Source organism: Argopecten irradians, chromosome 14 (assembly GCF_041381155.1).
Source record: "Argopecten irradians isolate NY chromosome 14, Ai_NY, whole genome shotgun sequence".
Lineage (NCBI taxonomy): Eukaryota > Metazoa > Mollusca > Bivalvia > Pectinida > Pectinidae > Argopecten > Argopecten irradians.
The window spans coordinates 8,753,697-8,773,225 of NC_091147.1; the positions used below are offsets into that span (position 1 = coordinate 8,753,697).

The 19,529-nt window shown below is 34.8% G+C and overlaps 1 protein-coding gene across 1 annotated transcript in view; it reads right to left on the reverse strand.

Moving 5' to 3' along the window:
- LOC138307598 (glypican-6-like) overlaps nt 1–19,529 on the reverse strand; it is a 77,194-nt gene that overhangs the window by 26,701 nt on the left and 30,964 nt on the right. Inside the window, exons 2-4 of the mRNA XM_069248400.1 lie at nt 13,861–14,019; nt 3,994–4,385; nt 3,571–3,736 (exon numbers count right to left, since the gene is read on the reverse strand). Coding sequence (XP_069104501.1) covers nt 3,571–3,736; nt 3,994–4,385; nt 13,861–14,019 — 717 coding nt within the window. The remainder of the gene's footprint in view (nt 1–3,570; nt 3,737–3,993; nt 4,386–13,860; nt 14,020–19,529) is intronic.

The window sequence follows — 19,529 nt, forward strand, 5'->3', positions numbered from 1 at the left end:
CACTGACAAGGTAACCAATGGTTACTACAACAGGTGAGGAGATGAGAGGGAAAGTTGCCCTAACTGACAAGGTTACCGATTGTTACTACAACAGGTGAGAGGATGAGAGGGGAAAGTTGTCCTCACTGACAAGGTAACCGATGGTTACTACAACAGGTGAGGAGATGAGAGGGAAAGTTGTCCTCACTGACAAGGTAACCAATGGTTACTACAACAGGTGAGGAGATGAGAGGGAAAGTTGTCCTCACTGACAAGTACAAGGTATACCGATGTATACAACAGGTGAGGAGATGAGAGGGAAAGTTGTCCTCACTGACAAGGTAACCAATGGTTACTACAACAGGTGAGGAGATGAGAGGGAAAGTTGTCCTCACTGACAAGGTAACCGATGGTTACTACAACAGGTGAGGAGATGAGAGGGAAAGTTGTCCTCACTGACAAGGTAACCGATGGTTACTACAACAGGTGAGGAGATGAGAGGGAAAGTTGTCCTCATGACAAGTGGTAACGATTGTTACTACAACAGGTGAGAAGATGAGAGGGAAAGTTGTCCCCACTGACAAGGTAACCGATGGTTGCTACAACAGTTCAGGAGATGAGAGGGAAAGTTGTCCTCACTGACAAGGTAACCAATGGTTACTACAACAGGTGAGGAGATGAGAGGGAAAGTTGTCCTCACTGACAAGGTAACCAATGGTTACTACAACAGGTGAGGAGATGAGAGGGAAAGTTGTCCTCACTGACAAGGTAACCGATGGTTACTACAACAGACTGGTAGAATCTCAAGGTTTCCGATACATGTAACTAGGACCGGTGAAATTGTTTTAGGTTAAATCCATTAGAAGTTCATGTAACCACAGCTTACACCTGTATTTAGGTAACCATAGGTAACTTTAAAAGACAGGTTTAGAAACCAGTGTTTCTGAAAGTATGATGCCAAAAATTAGCTTCTATCCTGGATGAATGATAATTAAAACAATTCATCTGATATCTACAGATAGCAAACATAACATTCCATATTGATGACATCCAATTTTATCTACAGACATTTAAACTTTGAATATTTGATATAGAGGACCTCTGCAAACCAAATCCAAAAAAAACCTATATTAAACTCAGTGACACATCATCAGGTTATTTCCGGATATAAAGACTGGAAGGACATATTCCTTTAAAGTCATACAATATTGTCTGTGTCACATTAAAGCTGGTGTCGTGTTAAGGTTTACATAAACTCATTTACATACCGAATTCAAACGACAAATCAATACAACTGACAAGCACAAAAAAATATGTTTGTAGTTAAGGAAATAGTGTATTGAAAGTCTTAACCTCCAGTGATAACCGGGCAGTTTTTGTGTAACCGAGGGCAACACAGTATAAATACTTCTAGTGGCAGAAGGTTGGAGTCGTCAAATAAACTTGTCGTTTATCAGCCAAGTGTTATTACTGTGCCGGATGTCGGTGTCAGTAAAAACATCATAAACGATGACAATATCAAGGTTTTCAATGGCTTTTCTGGTAGAACAATTCACTTCTGATGAATATTTCATTTTGTCTACAATATGGAGACTCTTCATGGCTCTTTTAACAAGGTTTCAGTCCCATAAACATTGATGAAAATTGAAGGCAAAAGTGATTTTTACAATTAGATATATATATATTACGACATTTTTTAGATAAGTTTTATTTTAATATTTTCATAAACAAAATGAGAAAATCGCAATGCAACCATGGCTTAGGGGGAGAGAAAGGCAATTTTGAAGAAATCAGAACAAAAATTTTCATAAAAAATTCTGGAAAATAGTCGATGTTAAATCAATACCTTCTATATTAATGTTATTTGCATACAGCCAAATTTAAAAGTTTTTACAGTATGTGCTTTCAAATCATAGTTTCAAATCTTGATATTATGGAATCACAAAATATTCTCATGGGTGTTCTGAAATCCTGGATGGGTTTTTAAATATCCTCAGTATCACTTTTTATTCTTTTTTTCTTTAATCACAATGTAATATGCTGGTGAATTTCATTGTCAATTCTAGAGGATATGAGATCATTTTTATTTTTAACAACTTAATGAATCCCAACACACCGTTTCACGTCAAATCCTTCGCAACATTACAATCTTGGAGAATGATTTGTCAGTATGGGGAATGAAAACAGATTTTTGATTGCACGATTGTGTTGAGTTTTTTTTACAATTTGTTACGAACAGATCCCTACTCCAATTGTTTGTCAACTCCAATTTCTCTCTTGATAATTGTTCTGTTTCTGCTTAAATGACAAGAAATAGAATTAACTTCAAATCGGAGGATTCATTCAAATGAAATAAGAGGCTTCAATTACAAATTGGAACTTTTTTTATAATTAAAATTCCTGATGAAAATATATTGATATATTGTGTCAGAAATAGAATGAGTTATTCTTACTTTGAAGAATCACACGTTTCATTGTGTATAACAATTATTTTATAAAAAAGATGTAATGAAACATTTGATTCCATGAAAAATTTACATTTTAGCGTAATAAGTTTATTACATTTCAATGTTAAATCAGCGGGGTTTATACACTAACAATCAAACAACAATTCTCAAGGAATTCTGGGAAATCCTTCAGCTGATCGGCTGATCCAACAAAATTTTGGTTAAAATTGATTATTCAGAGAGAGAGATAGCGAGCTCCAAAGACAAATTTATTCAATTTTTATGACAAACTTTGTGTAAATTATTTATTGGTATTCATTAATTTTCAGCCAATCGTCCATTGCCAGTTGGCAGTGACTCATCTGGGGAACTAGACCCCGACGACGTCTGGCTATAGACTAGGGAATATAGCCGTGAGCTCTTACAACAGTCGTGCCCATTAGACATGGTGTTTTCTGACAACAAGACGTCACCCTGGTGGTTCCGCTGTGAAAACATGGACATGTAGAAGGATCTAACCTAACCGTTAGAAATTAGAAACAAATTTACAACTATGGAGTATGTGGGTAATTTAGACTATTTTTCAATTATTTCTATAAAAAATTCCAATTCATTACAGTTAAGAACACGCTGAATGGGCCTTGATAATTAAATGCTACAGGTTTAGCCATTCCTTGACAAATCTTATTAGTAGCTGAAATGGTATAATGATTTGCAAGAGGAAGTTAATACAGCAGGAAAACAATTAGCATAGCAATTTCCTTAAATCATCCGTATAATGGTCCAAAACACAAAGTAACATAGCCCCATAAAATGCATGTTTTAACAACTAAAAGTAGGTCACAGTGACTCTGAAATATTCAGTCCTCCTATGCAAGAAACGTGATATAAATCTTACTGAAGAGGATGGTTTTCTTCATGTAGAAGTTTTTACCGAAAGCTTCAAATTGTGGAATCACCTTCTAAATAAAAAGTATGCAAAAATCATTGACTGAAATATTAAGACAACTTCAAGTCAAAGGCTGTAAAACATCGACCAGAACATCTACCAAGGTTGAGGATTATGGTAGCACCGGTTCTTCAAAGCCATGATAAATTCCCAAGATATCATTGGTAACATAAGTTCAAAGGTCATCAGACTTACCAATGTAATCGTTCCAGAGCTGGTTCAGTTCGGCATGGTGAGCCAGACAACCTTTCATTGTGTTCAGACAATAGTTATTACAGGGCTTGGTCTGTGTGAGGCCACGGCAATGAGGGCAGTACATCATCCTCATCAGGGCCTTCGTACATGCTTCTGTGGGTGGTATCTATGGAAACAGGGGCAGATAAGCCATTGTTTCATCTAAATCAATTCTATTGGAAGCCAAACAATGCTCTACAATAATCTGTGCTTTGAAGAGGACAATGAACATCAATTTTTGAAATATTTTTTTACTTTTAATGTTTTCTGCATAACAATGGCATTCAAACTTTTACTTGACACAAGTAAAATATGACAAGAAAGTGCAAATAAATGTTTTTCATTATTTCAAAATGCATTAAAAAACTTGTAAAACAATCTTACCTTCAAAACTTCAAGAACAACATCGCGACCAATAGCCAAGCCCTGTACAAACGTCCGTGCTGCTATGAATGATCTCTTTATTTTTAAAGATAACTGTTGCGGCGTATCTCCGAAAGGTTTTAACTTGTTCATCTGGCTTGTCACACACCGAAGAAATGATTCATCGAACACCAAATTAGGATTCAACAACATAAACATCTTCCTTAATAAGTTCCGGAAGAAATTGTCTAAGGCATCGAACAGACTGATATCGGTTCCTTTGTAGTATCTCCGAAGGTCTTTGAATAAATTTGCGAACACATCAGAGTTTTGTTGGTATAAAAGACCATAAGTCTTCACAAACATTTCATGCAAGTCTTTCTTTGCATTATCAAGAAGCTCTGTGAAAAATTCTGAAATGGAAAAAACATTAAAATCATTAAAATATTCATAGATATGTATATCTTCTTTCTATATTTCTCTGTATTTTTCTACCAATATGAAAGTTCCTATGGATTTCTGGCCAGAATCATTAGGTTTCTAAACAACATTAACTTATAATAAAGGTTATCATTGATTTTTATCCTCGCTCAAAAATAAACATTTAATAAGTAATCATTGAATTTTCACTCTCTTTCAAAAATGAACATAAATCAAGATTTGTAATCACCCCTAATCTAGTAATGGAATGATCCATATCTTCCTTGTATTCAGGACAAAGGGACTTCCCCGATCAAACAGAAAGGGAAGCAAGATAACAGAGACGCTGTGATATCTACTTTTTGTGAAATGATGCCTGAAATTTGAACATTTACAGAATTGTTTGTCAAATTCTATAGCCCTGATTTTCTGATTATACATGCTGATAACTGCTTTTTGACATGTTTTTTATGTAGTTAAATGAAATCTGGAGTAAATGCGAGTCTGCAGCTGGCAGAATCACAAAATAATCTGTGTCAAACTATTCATGATGACTTTGCATATCTGTATTTGTGTAACTCAGAGTTATCTGGCCTTGTCAGTAGGTATCGATTGTGATGTCATTAATTTGTGAGCAAATCTAATGTTGTTTTCTCTGATGAAACCAATATTTAGCTCAAAACCACATGATGTCACAATTAATTCCTACCTGCAAGGGCAGATAACTCTGTAATGTGCAAATAAAGAACAGATGTATGACATTTTTGTATAACATTTTGGAGAGATTTTTAAATCCATTCCATATTGTGAAACCAGTCAAAAGAATTCTAATCTGTGTATAATGAACTTTCCTCTACATCTCTCTCAAAATGGTAATTTTTGTGGCAAATATGGTTTTTGGAGGAATTTCCAAATAGGATCTAACCAATAATGTCATGGTAGACTAGCAGATGTTGGAAATTCATCGCTAAAAGCCATCACATATACCAAGGCTATAACACAGCAGAAGAAAGGCTGTTGAACCGTGTGTCGAGATAATGTTGTTTTTTTGACTGTGTACATTTGCTAGTGGAAAGTGTGTTACTGAAGATTATATCAAATCTCTTTCAATGGCTTGTTGATACAAGTGCAACTTTGATATGTGATAAATTCACATTAGGCTGAAGTCTGGTAATAGTTTTCAGATTCCTCCCTGGACAGGGAGCGTGATGAATGGAGAGCGTTTCAGATTATTTAGAGTGCACTAGCAATTGAAATTTACTGGGCTTAGGGACAATTTATAGAGGCCGATAGCAAGCCAAAGCGCACTTAAAAACAAATCTCAACTACTTCAGGGCTTTTTTGTTGCTGTTTTTACTTTCAATTTTTAATTTTTCGCACATTCTTTACACAGCTTAAGAAATGTTTGACTTGATGCCAGGTGTTTGTTTCAATGACCAAACAAACTAAGTATTGCTTACTAAACAAAAATATTTACTTCATTATCGAATATTTCATAAAACCTTACATTAAATATGAAGTCAAAACAATGTGAAAGTATCAAGTCTTCTAAAGCGGCTCTAATGCTTTAAAAGTGTGCAATATCTATTAGTGACTAGATATCAAATTTTATTTCCTCAGAATCTGAACAGTTAATTTAGCTTATTTACCAGATAAAACAGTAGATAGCAAATGAGAAATGTGGGCATGCATATATGCTGGACCTGATAATGGTCATATCCATTTACTATTGGGCTGACAAGACAATATTGACCCTAATAAAGTGTAATGTCCTCAACTGATATGCAAAGCCTATAATGGACCACTGCCATGACAGTCACAACTTTTACTACCAATTCTGGTCAGCTGATATCTTCCAATAGCATAAAATGCATGCATGATGCACATACTGACTTTCCTATCTCAAACATCAAAGAGTTCCATGAACATGTACAAATATAACTCTAAGAACAGCATAAACAGGTTTTAGGATATCCTAATTATATTGTTGCTTTAGGGAACCCCAAGGTGTCTCGAACACTTTACAGAGGAAGGTTATACATCCCATAATACTATAGTAATGACCAGTACTTATCCTGACTTATCTGTCATAAAATGGATTTATAATTGACCACAAATGACCGACCATGTCCAGATAGCCATTTTACAACCTCAGCAACATGTACATCATGTACATCCCCATGTGGCTTATATTACATGTCCTGGTGATGGGGGTCAAGTTCTCCGTTGTCAAAAGGTCAAGGTCAAATATCTCCAAACCTCCCAATGACCTTTACTGTTAAAAAGAACAATTCATTTTAAGTTGGTTCAGATTTTTTGAAATGTCAGGGTCAATTACACTTCCCCAAAAAGCCTCATGCTGAACTGTGCTGCATATTAAAGTTTCGTATGATTTTATCATTCTAGTGATGTAAAGTTCAAACATTGTTGAGTACTTCACTGCCTCAGTATCAACTAAATTGCATATGGCAAGGACAAACCAGTTTTATATTCCTGGCAGATAAAAATTGGCCAGGATGGTATTTCTACTTTCCAACTTTTCAATGATTATACATTTTATTATCAATATTTTAATGAAACTTCCTTGCTGTCTCATTTAGATGATTGATGTTGGCATAATATGCCTTCTCAAAAGCAACTTGACAGATATCAACACCTCTTGTATGTTCTTTGTCAGAAAGCTCTACTTTTCCTGTTCCATTTTATTTAATCTACCAAGTGATGATAATAAACGTTCAGAAAGTGAATCCTTTCAAAACTGTTCCTATCTAAGATCAAAAGAACGATTTGGAAAATTGCACATGACTTTGAAAGCTTTTGTAATCTGCACACCCAGGTTGTCAAGTGTTTGAATAGAAATCAAACAATTAGACTACTACAAATTTCTGGGTGGAGGTGAAAAGGGCTAATAATGTCCATTTATATAATGTTTTCATAATTACAACTAATCAGAGTTGCTTCTATGTTTGTATCTATTCTATCCTTTCAAGCTTCCAATACATTTGATTCCCACCCAAAGCTGTCGTAATATCAGGCATTGTTTTCCCATCAATAAATGTTTTGTGTCAAACTTTCCTTTTTCCCTCTGTCTGAAATACATGTTATCCTGCTTTACTCCACTCTCCTGCTGTGTGTTATATCAAGCTTTTCAAGTAATAGCAACAGAAATATGCATTATCGACCTGGAGACAAACGCCACCTCCAACCTCTACCATGTTATTTAACAGACAGGTCTTGTCCTCTCTCTTCTGCTCCTATACGGCAGCACTGACGCTGCTGGTCGTCTCTAGTTCTACATTAAACACCGTTTACACCATGACAAGCAGATATATCTATACTATGCATGGAGCCTACACAAAATCTCAACCTTCAGCAAACTTGATGTAGATCCTCCATCTTCTAGTCTAGATTACTTCCAGATTAAATTGTTACTTTTCCAATCTTGTTCAATTTCTTTTCTTTTTTTCTTTTTTCTATTTCATTTCAAATTTCCATTTAGATTTGAATGGTTTCTTTAAAATTGCTTGAATATCTCCAACCAAACAAAATGTGAATTCTAATATCTGTTGTTGGACCTAAAAAAAAATCTGGGATTTTTATGCGTCTCAATTTATGAGACAATGTTTTCTTAAACACTATTTCCTACTTTTAAATCTGGCTTCTGGAAATGGGTAGAAAAGCAATTTACTTGTACTGTTAATTTACTTCTTTCAAAACACTATCATGACATAATGGATGAATCCTGAAGACCTATTTTAGTGTGTTCAAAATGAAATAATAGCAAACACATTATACTGGCATAGTACTTAACTGTTCATTTAGTGATTTTAATCTGACATTGTAAATTTCTTTAACTTAACCACATTTTTTCTGAAATCCTACACCTGTACCCCCTATTGAATACAAGATTTTGTCTGACATAGATGATATCACCTAGTCTCTATAGAAAACAAGAGTTTGTCTGACACAGATTTTACCATCTGGTTTGTGTCGAGACAGATCCACAATGACCAAGAGCAAACTGGAACATTCAATCAAAACATGATAAAAACTCACAATAAAATGGATCAGTTAAGGAAATACATTCAAGATTATTTGACTGGCATTCTACTTCATACCATCCTAATGTATTAGTAATTGAAACCATTTCAGAGATAGAAAACTCAACATTATGTGGGCAATACCAAAATATCAACTTTAATATTCGTTTAATATTTTATTGATTAGTTTAAAACTCCATTAACAGTCAAAATCATTTTAGGAAGTGCAATATTTAGATAGTGGAAAGCTAGAGTACCAGGAGAAAACTACCAACCAGCAGTCAGTAACTGGCAATTAGGGATTCAAACTAGCATCACAGAGGTGGAGGGCTTGTGGTAATATGTCATGACATCTAAATCACTTGCCCACCAAGGCCACTTCACCATCTGAAACTTTAAATCTTGCTCACTTGTGTGTAATATGAAATACTATTACAAAATGGCAAAATATTTCAGAAGAATTTCTCTGAAATGCTGAGTCAACAAATTTTCATATCATAATTTTTTGCAAATCTTTCAAACATCTTTACGATCATATCTCTTTTGAAGTTTTACAAATTCCTCCTTTGAAGATGTTTTCTTTTCTCCTACTCAGAATACATTCACACAATAGTCTGACCAATCTTGTTGTCATGGCAGTAAAGCTGCTACAGGAAGCTGTACTATACTCTCTAAAAACATCCCTTCCTGTCTGTCTAAACCGTCACGGGTTAGTGAACGTCGCGTCTGGCTGACCTGTCTAGGATCATCTGACCCCTAATTAATGGCTTGTAATTCACATTTATGGTCGACATCCCTAGAGGCTGTATTCCAGTTTGCCTAATTGGGTTTTGTTTTGTCCGGTGAACTCTAATTACAATAGTACAACAATACTTTGTTTCTATTAGAAGTCTGACAGAAACGGAAGGAACTCCATTCATCATCAGAAAAGTACATCCTTCCGAAAAATACAGGACACATTTTTCATGATGAAAGTTGATTGTTGGCAGCAGCTGAAGCCATAAAAACCTTCTGACCCTCGGAACAAGTGCAAGCTTCGTCCACACATCTTATACATTGTTAAATTATTTTCAACATTTTTTAGATTGGCAGTGGACTTTTAAAGAAATTGAAGAAGTCACTGATAAAGCTTGCTTTATTTTATTACGTTTATTTTATCATGGAGTTGATATGTTATGGTTTGCTTTGGTTGGATTTGTTTTACAGCCAGAGTAATTTAAGGACATGCCATGTTTATAACATTGTGGAGGAAAACCACCAACCACCTATAGCAGTTAGCTATTATTCATTATGTCATAATTTTATAAGCATATACATATAATTTATAAATCGTAATTGTTGGTCACAAACATATTTGATGTTGATACTAATATCCACAAGGGCAGATAACTCTGCAATTTGCAAAGACTTAACTGTATTCACTTTCTTAATAGTGACAAAATACAAAATTTTCAATCATCAATTGGTGATCTGAAGATTTTAATTTTAAAATTAAAGGAAGGAAATTTTGGAATGCCTTAAATAAGTGATAAAACTTTGAAAGTATCAGAATTGTTGAAGCTAAATGTTTTAAAGAGGAAGGCGTTTGTGTACAGAGTTTGATAGAGTACATAACTTAGCTCTCAGGCCTATTAACAAAACACTAGACATGTGGCTAATATCAAACCAAGGGGGTATGGTACCTTGTGCAGGTAGGGCGAGTGGAAAGCATGGACTGATGGACTTAGTCTCTTGTTAGCTTTACTATTACCATAAGTTTTATGTCTTTCTACGAGTTGACATCACTTATCTAGGCTTCATATTGAATATTATCAAGGTTTTGATTTTGAAGGATTTACATTGAATTTCATGAAATTCTAGCATGAATTCAATATAAGAGAAATTGCAAAGGTTCTTTATTTGTACAAGGAAAATTTTCAAAACTTCCAGTATCTCACAACGAAATGTTGAATAAGAAATGATATATAAGGGTATTTTAACAGTAATCTTACTTTATAACTTAAAATTTTGTGTTTCTAATAGCAGTGTCACATTATTCACATAGCAACCATTGATTCAACATGTCAATTATTTGTGGTGTTCAAAATCAAGTTCTATTTACACAAGTATTTTTTCATAAATAAAATTCTTCAATATTTGCATCAATAGTTCAAAATCAATTTTTTACATTACTTGTCTGTCTTAAAAGTAAGGAAACCCTACAACAGAAATGTTTATGATGTGTGTAGTCCAGACTTTTGAGCATGTCGTGGGAGCCTGGCGGTAATGCTTCCACATGCTTGAATTGTTTCAGTCTCTGTTAAGATTAGGTGAAGCTGTTTGCTATCAGGTACTACTGTTTTTACCACATATAGACATGGACTTGTGATCGATAGCATTCAGACTGCAGTTCTTACCTTTTTTTCTTTCATGATAAATCAACATTTATCAAAATTTATCTGTTTATTAATCCGAACAATTTCTGTCTTCTTGTTTTTTATCAAATCTGGTATTTTGCCAAACTAAATATGATCTTAATAGCGTTATATCATATAAAACATACAGTGATTTTTTCTGTAGCAATCACCCACTAATATGTCAGTTCTAGGATACCAAACGGTCATGGTGGTAAAGTACAAATATAGTTGATTAGTCCCACAATCCAATGATTGCAACATTGTTATATATAGATATTGACACAAATTTTTGATGTCACAATCTCGGTACTTGGTCCAAAATCCTATATCAAACTTCACATAAAATGAATGTGCAGGCCACTAGAACCTTTTGTTTGAGTATACAATTATGGCATTCCATTTGAAAATTCAAATGACGTAGATAAGATTACTTCAGTTTATACATGAAATCAGAAAATTAAAACCGACATCTAACAAATACTAATACCCGTCAACAATTATTTTATTCTAACTTGAAAGCTAGGCTTCAAAATTAATCCTAAAATGTTCAGAAATAAATGCTTTGGGAATTGTTTTTTAATGATTCATCATTAAATAAAGTGAACATGTCAAAAACAATTCTTCGAAAATATCTTTTTAACAAGTTAGGTTAAATCAATAATGTGAAAACTTGTAAGTGTTTAAAATGTGTATTGTATGAGTAACAGAGGAATCGATTTTCTAAGACATTAAAATCTCCCTCACTCGGTATAAATCATAAATCCATCTATTGTCTGAAATGTTAACAAATATTGAAAACGACACCAAATCTATAATCACGATGGCTTTGTAATACAGGAAATATTTCGTCTTTGTTAAAATTGATTATACAATAAAAAGAGAGAACCTAAAATACGAGGAAGAATGAGAGAACACGACTAAACAGATGCACAGTAATGTTTTATGGTTCTAAATCAAGCGTTTCATCTGCAGTAAAAATATTAAATGGCTCCTTAGCCTGCCAGGGATTCTGTCCTGATCACAGCTTCAGCAGGTCAACAACGACACTATTCACCCACTTAAATCTATTTTCGTGTTACCCTAAATGACATCATGATTTTCTGGAAGTTTGCATGCAAGACTGAAATGTTTCACTAATCAGTATAATGATCTATTCAGTTCTTTGTTGACTCGAGGGGCTTCATTCTAATTAGGGCTTCCTTTGACTCCCTGGTACATGGTGACAGGGCGGGGAATCCCCTCCAATCGATACTCTGATGGCTCTTAGTCAGCCATTACAGTCTATTCTATAGCTGAGTGAGTCACTCCCTCCTCCCCCATACTCTCATCTTACACTAACCCATAATCCTGGAACATGTGTAAGACCTCCTCACAACCCCTCTTTGTCCCTTGCAATTTTGACCCCCTATGATATACCTACCCTCTACACTATACCCTAGACTTGTGTTACCATAGACATGATCCAATACCCCCACCCCCTCCTGAATTAATCGTCCATCCCCCACCCCAAAAGTGGGACTAATATTATTACTTAAATGATCTCATTCTATCATCCTTTCTCTTTATTAGTACTTCTTCACTTCAATAACAGAGATCTGTGTCCCCCTTCCTATCCCCTCCTTGTTCAAAATGACCCTTGGACTAAGTTGATATACATGTGCCTCCATTGGCAACCATCTTCTTTTCTAACACACATATGTGCCCCTCCCCAATTCTTTCTATCACACATATGTGTCCCCTTCCCCATCCTTTCTATCACACATATGTGTCCCCTTCCCCATCCTTTCTATCACACATATGTGTCCCCTTCCCCATCCTTTCTATCACACATATGTGTCCCCTTCCCCCATCCTTTCTATCATATAAATGTGCCCCTCCCCCATCCTTTCTATCATATAAATGTGCCCCCTCCCCCATCCTTTCTATCACATATAGGTGCCCCTCCTCCATCCTCTCTGTTGTACTCAGTCCTATGGTGAGGTATATTATTGCTATATACCCATTGTTTCACAGGAAGAATTGTAATACCCAATTACCTAAAACACATGCTTATAAACCAACACATCTGTACCAACCACTGAAAAATGCCAGATTTTCCTTAACCCAATTTCTAACAGGCATCGATTACAGAAATAAAAGAGTTGTTGGCCAATTATTCCAAGGCGCAGCTATGTTTCTTTGTTAACCATAGATGTTTTAAGGTTTAATTCTGGCCCAGATAAAATCCAATTAAAGTTTGGGCCTAAACCTTTACCTTCCTACAAATACATTAGTCATCAGGTTATGATAAGCTGAGTGCACTAGCTACCATTGTCCGTAAAATCTGTTCAAATCTGACATCAGATCTATTTGGAGGGTTTCAAACAGAAATTGAATTTAGAGAAAAAATCAAATGAGATTACCTCGAGGAAGAAGGGAAACAATTAAACAAGACATCAATTTGGAGACATTCCGAGCAAAATCAAATTTGGGTTGAAAAAAAAGTGGCAGATTTTATAGGATTGTAAGGAAAATCTATTACATCTGGAAGCTTCATCGATTATCTCATCAGAGGAAATAAATGTTAGTGTATCATACTGTGATTTATAATCAATTTCAACATAAAACTGCTTTCCTGTACGAGAGGAAAGATACTGATTTTTTAAAGTCGAAGACAAGTTCAAGATTAGAATGTATTTTGTAAACTAGAAGATCAATAAAATATATATACTGTGATTCTACAGTTGTCGTGGAAACAGAATTTATGAAATCATCAATGAATACCATTTCTCAATTTGAACTCACAAACTTGATTGCAAATCTAATGCCAAAAAATATGAAGTTCTACTGATAAGTCAAAACTTTCAAACTTATTTTAAAATTGCTTACACTCATTTTAAAAGTTCAAACGACAAAGTCAAAACTTTCAAACTCATTTTAAAAGTTTGAAATTGCTTACACTCGTTTTATAAGTTCAAACGACAAAACATTTGTTCATGAGAAAGGTTACTTATAGGTGTAAGATTGCCATACAGATATAGGTGTGTACTTACCATCAAATTTTCTTGTTCTTGATACAAAAGTACTTTTTACATATCTAAAAGATTCATCTACTAATTTAGTGTACTCCTTAGTACCCAGTGATTTTAACTTCTGTTCCATGTCGCGCGTACAACACGTGTGACCCTGCGGACATACTTCTAAATGCTCTCCTGTAAAGATGAAAAGTAAAATGTGTCAAAATCATATTATCATTCGTATTCAATATTTGGTTGAAAAAAAAGTGGTTAAAAGTTTTCTTCAATAAATGAAAACAAAGAAAATCTATTCCGTGATGACATTTTTCAGATTTAGCCATCTGCAGCTTGATCTGTTCAGATTTTATATTCAAAAGAATCAAGGTATTCATAATCATATACTTGGGAACACAAGAAAATCATACAGGCAAATTACCAATAGTTGTCTGTGAATCACTATGTTATTACGGTTTAGTCAGTAATAAGAGTCAGTTATAGTTATAAACATGTTTATTGTAAGACTTTGTGTGTTAAGATAATATCTTTCCATTCATTTAGACATTAAGATATTTTACTATCTAAAAACAAACAATAATTTGGGTGCTTATACACTGAGTCAGTGTTCAGTTATTCGTAAATGTCAAACTTTTTTTTGCAACATATGTGGTAATATTCATACTAATACAGCTAATTACTATATACCATATCTAATAATCATCTAAATCATCTCCTGAATCAGAGCACAAGGCAAATGAATATTTTATCTGCTGATGATGGTATCACGAGATCCAATTAGTACAGGAATAATCGTCAGTAATTAGGGCGAATATAAATATATATATATATAGATATTGATCGTTGGCACTGATACTGTGAGGTAATCCTACCATCTCATGTCATTCACAGCCAGTGTGAAGGGTTAACATCATAACTTATTAACCTGACAGCTGTCTCAAGTCATTAACTGTATATATATATATACATGTAATGAGGTCCATGTTAGGTTTTATGTACATGTGCATTTACAATATTGACCGGCAAGCAAGTCTCTCGATAGATCCTGGACTGTGATAGTATGTGGTATTGCTCTGTGATATTGATGTTTTTTCTCTAGTTCTTTTATGTCTTAGTTCCCCTTTAAATTTATACAGACAAATAATTATCTTTTCTATGAAACATTTAATAAGTTGTAGGTTGTATTAGGAAAACAGAGAGATGCCAAGAAAGACCTTTATTTCAGGTCCCTGTCACCATAGTAACAAAATAGTTTAAATCCCTGTCATGTGAGACCACCTGCCTAAAAAGACCACCTGTTGTGGAATGCATTGAGTGACAGACACATTAGTTAAACAGTAACATCATGGACAGTATTGGGTTCCAGTGCATGTGCACCGAAGCCCTTTCCCTGATCACTGCACACCTTTAGAGTACACACCTGTACAGACAGATTAGCTGTCCTGCCCCAGGTGCCACACAGATTTGTGATATAATGATACCACTCTACCTTTGTGTATAAATCTCTCTATGTCTTGTGTCATCAGCATCAACACAGAATTTTACATTTTACAATACAAAAATGTAGAAAATTGCCCTTGATCTTTCCAATGCCTGTATGCATCCTAGTACCTATGATTATCCTCTAATTGGTGTGTCATCCCCTATCTACATTCTCCTCCCCTGTCTACATTTTCCGATACATTTCCATTTTAAATACCATTATTTCTTTGCCTTCCATTACATTCTCTATTTCAAGACCATGCAGCAATTTCTCGAGAGAAAAAAAAAGTGCTGCCTTATTAGTCCGTGTTCTACAGAGGTTTGTTTGGAGAAATCGGGCTAAGACCTTAGCTTACTTCCTTGTAGATTCTTTGTATATCTATACAAGACATTCCAATATGTACCCTTATCATATATATACATGTATGTTATTTCAACTGGATTAAAAATCTCCTGCGAGTGGGAGAAAACCAGCTCTAGGTTTCCCTATGAAATTCCTGTTACAGTAATCTCCGGATTTGATGCGGACCACCAGGTGTAGTGTAGGGTTGTGGCCAGTGCAGTCACAGGTCGGTAGAATCCCACAACACCTCGAGTCCTTTGAACTAAAATACCTGGTTGTTTTTTCTTAATGCTCCCTAAGTGATGATAATTACACGGTGCATGTAAAGGTGAGGCGAGCTCACAGCCGAGTAGATCTCTTACATAGGAGTAGGGTTTGGTGCTTAGATGTATACATATAGGAAACATACATCAAACGTACCGTAATTCACCTGGAAATTCACCTAGAAACATACATCAAGCATACCGTAATTCACCTAGAAACATACATCAAACGTACCGTAATTCACCTAGAAACATACATCAAACGTACCGTAATTCACCTGGAAATTAACCTAGAAACATACATCAAACGTACCGTTATTCACCTAGAAATTCACCTAGAAAAATACATCCAACGTACCGTAATTCACCAAGAAATTCATCTAGAAATATACATCAAACTTACCGTAATTCACCTAGAAACATAGATCAAACGTACCATAATTCACATAGAAATTCATTTAGAAACATACATCAAACGTACCGTAATTCACCTAAAAATATACATCAAGTGTACCGTAATTCACCTAGAAAAAAAACATCAAAATGTAACGTAATTCACCTTGAAACATACATCAAATGTACCGTAATTCACCTAAAAACATACATCAAATGTACCGTAATTCACCTTGAAACATACATCAATGTTCCATAATTCACCTTCAAACATACATCAAATGTACCACAATTCACCTAGAAACATACATCAAATGTACCGTAATTCACCAAAGGTATACATATAGGCAACCCACATTAAACATTACCAAATTCACTATGGTAATTTACTTCATGTGAAAAAGCATACCATAATTCACCTAAAAATTTCAATATATGGGAATTTACTTCAGGCTTCAAAATAAACATACGGTAATTCATCATTACTTCATATATCTAACATACCATCTAGTTCCCCATTCCTGTTGTACCAGGTATTTCTAACATTTGTTATTCACCTTAAATTGATTATTATTCATGACTTTCTCTGTTTAACATAATAAATAAAGGGAGGTTATTATATAAACATTGACCCATTCACACCCCCAGGATACATTTAAACTCTTCTGACTCAAAGGTCAGACCAGTTCATTATGAATTTTCAGGGGTGAACTCCAAACACTAACATTATAATGAAATGGCAGTATCCCTTGAGAATATTATTTATAATGTTACCAGCTTTGAGTTAACAAGCATTAGGCCTACATCAGATAAGAGAAAGTTGAGACAAATTGATAGTACATTTAATAGACAGGCAGTAACCCTTAGTACTTATTCTCCTGTACCTTAAGGGCCAGTACTTGATGCTAATAATTTAATGCTTCTTATGTCAGACAAAATAGAAAACACATCAATATAAAAATAATCAGATCCGTTCTGGGGGAGTTCTTAGTTTAAGTACATTCTGTGATAGTTTTGATAACTTCTAATTAAGACATTTTTCTCTTGAGCTCCTATGCTAACTAACCAGTACAACCTAGACGTCTTGGTAGCAGACTTGGCAGTGATACAGCCCACAGAATGATGTTGTTGAGATGTTCTCGCTCGGACATGTTTGATATCTAACATATGATATGATGTTTTGACTGGTGAATACCTAAACAGATTATAATGTATGTCCAGTTATGTTGACCTTGTTCTCATAAAACACTGTGAATTTAATTGAACTCCTTCAAATACCAACAGAAATTTATAGAAAAATATTTTGTAGCTGGGGTTTTTTCGTGGGTCAAAAAAACTAGCAAGTTTCACTATTCAGTTTGAGAAAACTGGATTTTAACATTTCAAAATTACACAAAACATGAGTATATTTCACCTATAGAACTTTCAAAGCCATGACAATTTGTCTCCCAAAATTGCAAAACTGTTATTCACACAAAAGTAACAGCTTTTGTTATTTTGTAACAATTTTATTTTACTTACAAAATCATTATGTTAGATTAGGTGTATTCATATTGCTCCCCCCCCACCCCCCACACACACACCCACCCAACCCCTGCCTACCCCTACACTTAGAGGTTACATTAAGTCATTGAGTTGTGTTCTGTCCTAAAAGTGCACTATTACATTGTGATTTTCAGCAAGGGAAATACTTGAGGTCTGACCACGACCCACACAAAGCGGCCATTTAAACTAAGTACCAGTCTACAATGGTTTTTACCCCTGATTAAGCTCCCAAGCGATAAAGTAACAGAGTTTATACCTGTGTTCCGGATATATACCCTTAATGATTTGAAAAAGTCGATAAAACATCTTATTTCTTTTTCTCAACTGTCTCAGAGTGTATGCGTAATGACGAAAACATTGAGAATCAACACAAAGGTCTTGTAATCATTGCCTGAATCATCAGAAAATTGACAAATTTATGAATCCAGACAATGACGTGACTACTAAGATAATTGACAGCTCAACTGTGCTGTATAACGAGGTTTTTTTCTATGTTAGGTCACGGGGAATGAGTCTGTATAGTAAGACACAGACAGGATCAGGTACCAATTACTCCCCCCTTCACATAAACTAGACTGGTCCGGGTACAAGTGTCTAAAGGCTGGGTGGCTCCGCTAGGATTCGTTACAGATAACTAGGACGTGTGTACATTGAGCCAAAAAATGGTAAAAAATTGTTCTCCTCGCTAAAGATTTATTATATACCAAGTAACTAGAAGGACTTCAGTTTCAAGGTCAAGTCGAAATTGATTTCAAACAAAAAGTTGTCATGGTTCAAAATTTATATACTGTAGGTGTAGAATGACTTCAGTTGAAGATCAGGTCGAAATTGAATTCAAGGAAAAAGGTTGTCCTTCCTCAATATTTATAGACTATTGATATAATTTCAAATTTCAAAGCTTTTCAAAGCTAAGGTCAAAATCTTGGCAAAACTTAGTCCTCTATAAAGATTTAAACAGACCACTCCGAAGTCGTTGTCTTGTAAGTCGGATACAGAAAAGGAAGTCCAAACTCAGCAAAGTTTTCCTTGCTAAAGATTTATACAAATGACTTAAAAGTCAAGTTCAGTATTTTATAATTCTTGTTCCACAGTATTGGATACAAGTCATTCATATTCTGGTCTGAAGTCTGGCAAATGTGACAAGATCTAGGACAATAATAAAATCATGGGGTAAAATAAATGTATAACTTCTGCATCATAGGTCATCGGAGACTCTGTGTTTCTTGTAGTAGAGAAAGTCTGAACTCCTTGTCTGGAATCATCGGAATTTTTTTACCTCCTATCATTAACATTTCCTTCCTCACTCATGTCAAAAACACAAGTGTTATTCCATTACAAATGCACATAAATTCACAAAAATACTAACCCCCTTGTATCAGCCATGGGATCTCCCACATGAAAAGTCTGGGTCGGGCTACAGGTGTCTATGGGGGTGCCAGGGTTAACTGTTTCAGCATGTGCTAATGTTTTTAGTTAGTTAAGGTTTTATCTCAGATTACAACCATATGTTTAGTCGAGATAAAGAAACAATCTGATGATGTTCCCCCACAACGGAAAAACAAAAAGAAAAGTTAGCTTTTGTTGTTTTAATTAGATTTATCAGAGGGTCTGTGATAGAAATGTTACTAGGTATTTTTGATTCACACCTGGGAGCAATGGTAGTG